Below are 6,282 nucleotides of genomic sequence, written 5' to 3'. Positions count from 1 at the left end.
GCGAGATAAAATGTTTGTTACTTACAGACTATGCATATACCAAAGGTATTAGATTAACCGCTCTTATGTGCAACACCGGCAACAGATAGCACTCAAACAAGAATATATAGAAAATGGCAGACGAGTGCCCTTGACTACTACTCCCTCCGTTCCAAAATAGATAACTCAACTTTTTGTACTAACTTCAGTACAAAGTTGAGTCATCTATGTTGGAACGGAGGGAGTAATTTCTTGTTCCAACTCCGAAAGACTTTGATGCCTTTGACAACCATGTCCGTAAGTAGAACTGCATATGTCTCCAGGAATTAGCAAAAATTTAGATATGTGATATATATGCACTAGCTAGAACTACGTGTGTACAATAGACAAATTAATACTCCCTTCGATCCAAAATATGTGGCATGGACACTTATTTGGGATCGGAGGGAGTAGCTTGCAGAGCCAGTCGCGTCGAACATGAACGCCAATTGAAGGTAGCACCACGAAGATCCAGAGCCCTGTGTAACGAACAATTGAAGCCAACTTATAAACGAACAATTGAAGCCAACTTATATTAGATATGCATCTCTCAGTCAGTTACATTATAGAATTGTTAAACACAGTCTGACACTCTTTAAAGTGGCATACCAGGAAGATCGGAAGCAATGCATATGTGATGACCTCCTATGTTGAGCTAAAGTTCTGGCTGGATGTCATCGCTTGATAACTGGAATGGACCAGACTGCTGGTTAATTGTTGTTTGGATGGAGGGAGTAGCTTTTATTCAGAAGGTAAGATGCAAACTAGGAAGTGTAACTCTACTGAGCATCCTAGTTACAATAGACTAAAAAAAATTTGAATTCAAAAAGAATTAAAGTTACAAAGTGTCATACAGGTTATGCATTAAGCACATAGCTTATTCATGTAGACTAGGTTATTACTTCGAATATAAACCAGTATTTTGAAGCTAGTTGTGACATTATTCACTTTCTAGTTACAAATATTGAAATGTGATGTTTTGGGCTCTCGCCGAAAGGAAAATAAATAGATACTCTAAAAAAACAGGAGACTAAATAGATTATATGAGTCACGAGACACAACAACTTGATGTTATCATACTTTGGTTACAAGTGCAGTGCTACCTGATTTTTAATGTACCAATCCATACTTTCCAAGCCTTCAAGCATATCAATAATTTTCTTCATTGTAGGTCTTTTGGTCCGCTCAGGATTCACGCAGATTAAACCTATCTGAATGCATCTTTTTATTTGTTCGCAATCTATTTCTAGCGATCTAGACCGTGGTTCTTTTTGCAGCCTATTTCTCCATTTTTTAAGCTCCTGTGAAATGTACAATGGTAAAATGTGAGATAGTGCAAAACGGGACTCCATCTTCAAAGTTCAACTGATTTTTCTTACGAGCTCGATGAAGTCCTTGGAAGATGCTCTAATATCATATGGGTAGTCCCTGTGCCCTGTTATTACCTCCAAGATTATTACACCCAAACTGAATATGTCTGACATAGGTGTGATTATACCTCGCAGGTATTCTGGCGGCATGTAACCTCTGCATTGTAACATTATTGCGTGAATTTGAAACGTGAAGTGAAGGATAAGGGGAACACATTCCACTAAAAGGCAACGGATTATCAAGAGGTGATTCACTTACAGTGTTCCACTTGTATTTACAGTCTGAATAGTTCGGCTTTGATCAAACAGCCTTGACAGACCAAAGTCTGTAATTTTCGGCAGCATCATTTTATTGAGCAATATGTTCGCAGGTTTTAAGTCCAAGTGAAGAATGGGATCTTTAGATTGCTCATGAAGGTACTGTAGACCATAGGAAACCCCCTCAATTATTTTGCAACGCATGTGCCAATCAAGTCCAGTAGATGCCTCTGCGTTTATAAACAAAAGGAGTCTATAATTCTTGTCTCTGCTATTCTCTCTAGATACAAGGACTTCAAAACTTTATTGCATATACTCCTTTTTCTTTCATGAGGACACAGTTTTAACGAAAATGGTTAAAATATGACAACTGCAATATCAAGGAAAGATGAGAAGTAGAGAAACAATTGTTGTTCCATAGTAGAATATCATACCTGAAATATACTTATCAAGACTTCCGTTGGGTAGACATTCCAAACAAAACAAAGTTTGAGTCTCCTCGGCAAAGACTGATTTTCCTTCGTGAGACATGAGTAGATGTTGTGTTTCATAGCAGTATCCTACTAGCTTGACAATATTTGGGTGATTTAGCTTCACAAGGATATTAACCTCCTCCTCAAATTCCGCCTGTGAGCTCACTGTTGGCTGCCTAAGTTTCTTCACCGCAACAATTTTCCCGCTTGGTAGCACTCCCTGTTTAAAGTAATATGTATATGGTTTATGTTTTTCGAGAACTTGTGATATTCTTTATTTTGTGAAAATTAAAACATATATGCTTTAAGATTACCTTATATACCACATAAAAACCACCTCTACCAAGTATTCGTTTATCACAGAAGTTGTCAGTAATGTCTCTCAAATGTTGTAAGGTCACATGGTATGGAGTAGACTCCGCCTGCATAAAGAGGCCATTGGTTATTGAGGGGTTGCTGTTATAACGTTTTTATTAGCACTTCTGAGTTAACTTTAATATTTCTATCCAACAAAGAATATATAACTGGTGCTTCTCTGAAAACATACCTACTCTGCTTGCGTAAAACTGTAATGCGTTAAACGTAAGGAAAGTTATGTACAAGCACGCTCCATATGCTCATACTCGAGGAAAAAATACAGAAACAGACATTTCTTACCTAATTTTATTTCAATTTAACGGGACGTTAACTGTAATGGAAAATAAGCCAAACTTATGTTCTGTTGTGAGGCATATAAGCAAACAACTACAAGATTCAATGTGTTCTGCCAAATTGATGGTTCATTTGTGCGAATCACAGGGCTATGCCAGCCTCTAGGCCACCAACAGCATGTAGGGTCGTTCACCACGATTTCCATAACTAGTAATAGCACACTAAGTAAACAATTAAGACTGGAATAAATCGGTACAAAGTAAGATATATAGTAATTATAATCTGCACCGGTCTCCATAGATGTATATACCTGGATACTTAGGTCTTTCGACTGACCATGAGCAGTACCAGTGGGGTCTGACTGAGAATCAAGCCTGGACCAATCAGATTTATATGCAGCAACTGCTCCATCATGGGCCAACTTATGGGACATATATATCCTGGTACTTTTTGCAGAGTACTGGCCAAGGCCCAGGTTAGGCAAGAGCTTCTTCCTATGATCATAAGGTAGTAACATTATTGTCTTAATCCTAGATTCTAGTTCCCCCAGTTCATGGACAATATCTTCTACACAGGGCCTTTTTTCTCGGTCGGCGTCCAGACATCTTAGCGCAACCTCAACACATGTACTCAGTCGTAGGATGTCTATTTCGTATGGTGAATACCCTGGCTTTGCATGCAACCTTTTAGTCCAGCTTTCACTTACCTGCATGAGAAATCGGAACATAAAGTCCCCTAGAAGATAGCGAAAGGACTGCGCTAAAAACTAATAAGCACAAAAAAATTGTGGTGCTCATGGTAGATAATGAGTTTTTCCTTACAAGCTCAATGAACTCTTTGGGAGACATTTTGAAACAACGAGAATAGCCCATATTTCCAGCCATCATTTTTATAATTATAACGCCCAAACTGAACACGTCGTACTTGTTTGATATAAAGCCAATGTCTACATATTCCGGTGGCATGTACCTGCTGCAGATATCATAAGCATCACAGATATATACACTTAGTGGCTTAGTCAATACAAGAACTTTGTTTAAAAGTTTTCTAAAAACAAATTTCTCATAACATGATCCATCAACTTACTGTGTTACTTTGAAAATCTTTGTTTGATGCATTTTGGTTGAGTCAATAAGTCTCCACAAACCAAAACCTACAATTTTAGGTGTCTTGCCCTTAACCAGAAATATATTACCAGGTGTTAAGTCTAGATGGAGAATAGGTTTTTCCTGTGCACTAAGAAGGTGATTTAAGCCCTCACAAGTCCCTTTAATAATTTTGTAAAGTATGGGCCAATCAAGTCCACAAGGTTCATCTGCAAATTAGGGGAAAGAAAAGGATAAGTGGCGTATGCCTGGGAATCATTTATCTTTGGCATGCGAACTAGCACATACAGAGCCAATTGTTGATCATAATATTTTACCTGCAATATGTTTGTCAAGGCTTTCCCCCCGCATATATTCAAAGCAGAGAACTCGCTCAATTGTCCTTGATGAAACAAGTTCTTCATTGTGCTCAATGTTTAGAAGGCAGGGTTCGTAGCAGTAGCCAATTAATCGTCCAATATTTTGTGATGAACCTTGGTAAGGTTATACATTTCATCCAAAAATCCGTTGTCATCAAGTCCTTGCAACGAATGAAGCCTCTTCACAACAATCTCTTCCCCATTATGCAATGCCTGTTAAACCACTTATTAGCACAATGGGCTAGATTGTAGCCTACGGCGGTATTATTAATTTGCCAACTAGAGGTAGGAAATATTATAATTAGTCACACATACCCAGTAAACATCTCCATACCCATCACTCCAAATTTTCTGATCATCTGAAAAACCGTTTGTAATAGCTTCAATTAAACAGAGTTTAAAATCCAGGATAATTTTGTATTGGGCCAAGTTACAGGCCATACATAGGCTGTTAATTTTTGGAAACTCCGGGCCAGGGCCTTGGTTAAACAAGAGGGTCTGCCTATGATCAGGTGGTAGTAACATTATTCTGTCAATCTCAGCTTCTAGTTCTTCCAGTTCATGGACAATATCTTTTATGGAGGGTCTTTTATTCCGGTCCCTGTCCACACATCTTAATGCAATCTCAACACATGTAATCACTCTTAGGATGTCTATTTCGTGCGATGAATAGTGCCTCGGCATTGCATGCAACCTCTTCATCCAGTTTTCACTTACCTACATGTGAAATCAGAACATAAACTCCCATAAAAAGATAGCATATAAACTGCATGCAAAAATAAATGAACACATAAAATGTGAAAAAGACCTATAAATGTTCATGCTAGGGTGATAATGAGTTCTTTCTTACAAGCTCAATGAACTCTTTGGGTGACATTTTCAAATAACGAGAGTAACCCATATTTCCAGCCATCATTTTTATAATTATGATACCCAAACTGAACACGTCAAACTTCTTAGATATTAAGCCCATGTCTACGTATTCCGGTGGCATGTACCCTCTGCATGATGTCATCAGCATAATAGATGCAATTAGTGTAATTCAAAAAATGTATTAAAGCAATATATCAGCATAAATTGTGGACTTCTAACATAATCGACTTACTGTGTTCCTCTGAATATCTCTTTTTTACATGTTTCTGTCGTATTAATAAGTTTGGATAAACCAATATCTGAAATTTTTGGCTTCATGCTATTATCCAGCAATATGTTAGAAGTTTTCAAATCCAGATGGAAAATAGGCTTATTGCACGAGTTGTGAAGGTGATTTAAGCCCTCACATGTCCCTTTAATGATTTTGTAACATGTGGGCCAATCAAGACCACAAGATTCATCTGCAATTGGAAGGAAAGAAAGGGCGTATCAGTTAGACATATGAAACTGCTGAATCGTTTGTTTTGTATGTACATACCTGCAATATGTTTATCGACGCTCCCGCCATGTATATATTCAAAGCAGAGAAGTCTCTCCATTTTATTGGCAAAAACAGTTTCCCCATTGTGATCCCTGTATTCCTTCCGAGATTCGTGGCAGTAGCCAATTAAGCGTACAACATTTTTGTGAGAGACCTTGATAAGGTGACAGAATTCACTGTGAAATTGCCCATCATCAAATCCTCGTAAGTAATGGAGTTTCTTCACAGCAATGTCTTCCCCATTAAGCACCGCCTGTAAAAATCACTTGTAACTTGTTAGCATACACGACCGCGCTTGTAGCCAGCGGTGGTATTTGAGAACTAGTCATACCCTATAAACATCTCCATACACGCCGCTGCCAACTCTCTGATCCTCTGAAAATTTGTTTGTAATAGCTTCAAGCAACTAGAGCTTAAAGTCCATGCTGACTTTAAGCTGCTGTTTTCTCCCACCCAGGCTTATCCTAGACACCGATGATCCTCTTCTTCCTGAAAAAGAGATAATCTAGCAGCGTATAAGACAAGAGATTATGCTTAATTTACATTCGCAATTACTCTAGTACATAGCCATGCATCATCTCCGTTGCTAGTACCGGATACAGTGGAATGGGCTTCGAATCCGATCTAGATCTG

The 6,282-nt window shown here is 38.3% G+C and overlaps 1 protein-coding gene across 4 annotated transcripts; it reads right to left on the bottom strand.

The window, feature by feature from the left end:
- Window positions 1-224: 224 nt before the first annotated feature.
- On the bottom strand, window positions 225-5,668 carry LOC123149624 (putative receptor-like protein kinase At4g00960). Of its 4 annotated transcripts, XM_044569317.1 has the most exons (11): window positions 4,551-4,960; window positions 4,194-4,448; window positions 3,592-4,085; window positions 3,081-3,476; window positions 2,434-2,541; window positions 2,081-2,339; window positions 1,648-1,876; window positions 1,398-1,545; window positions 1,122-1,319; window positions 628-706; window positions 225-497 (listed from the first exon to the last, which is right to left on the bottom strand). In XM_044569317.1, exons 3-10 carry the CDS (start codon window positions 3,733-3,735, stop codon window positions 674-676), a joined length of 1,515 nt encoding a protein of 504 aa, XP_044425252.1. In that variant the 5' UTR covers window positions 3,736-4,085; window positions 4,194-4,448; window positions 4,551-4,960; the 3' UTR covers window positions 225-497; window positions 628-673. The 4 variants fall into 4 exon arrangements, with proteins under 4 accessions (XP_044425252.1, XP_044425250.1, XP_044425253.1 ...); XM_044569315.1 differs by lacking the exon at window positions 628-706 and having other exon boundaries at window positions 4,551-4,961; XM_044569318.1 differs by lacking the exon at window positions 628-706 and having other exon boundaries at window positions 3,966-4,085.
- Between the last annotated feature and the right edge of the window lie 614 nt (window positions 5,669-6,282).

The sequence above is a fragment of the Triticum aestivum genome, chromosome 7A (genome assembly GCF_018294505.1).
Source record: "Triticum aestivum cultivar Chinese Spring chromosome 7A, IWGSC CS RefSeq v2.1, whole genome shotgun sequence".
NCBI classification, from domain to species: domain Eukaryota; kingdom Viridiplantae; phylum Streptophyta; class Magnoliopsida; order Poales; family Poaceae; genus Triticum; species Triticum aestivum.
This window is presented reverse-complemented; position numbering and strand designations above follow the sequence as displayed.

What these genes read in the sequence shown, in the direction of transcription:
- LOC123149624 (XM_044569316.1), bottom strand. Translation starts at nt 3,735, where the DNA reads ATGCCACCGGAATATGTAGACATTGGCTTTATATCAAACAAGTACGAC. An exon ending in GTAAATACAAGTGGAACACT is followed by an intron (nt 1,546 to 1,647) that starts GTAAGTGAATCA and finishes GTTACAATGCAG; the next exon opens with AGGTTACATGCCGCCAGAAT. An exon ending in ATTGGTACATTAAAAATCAG is followed by an intron (nt 498 to 1,121) that starts GTAGCACTGCAC and finishes TTCGTTACACAG; the next exon opens with GGCTCTGGATCTTCGTGGTG.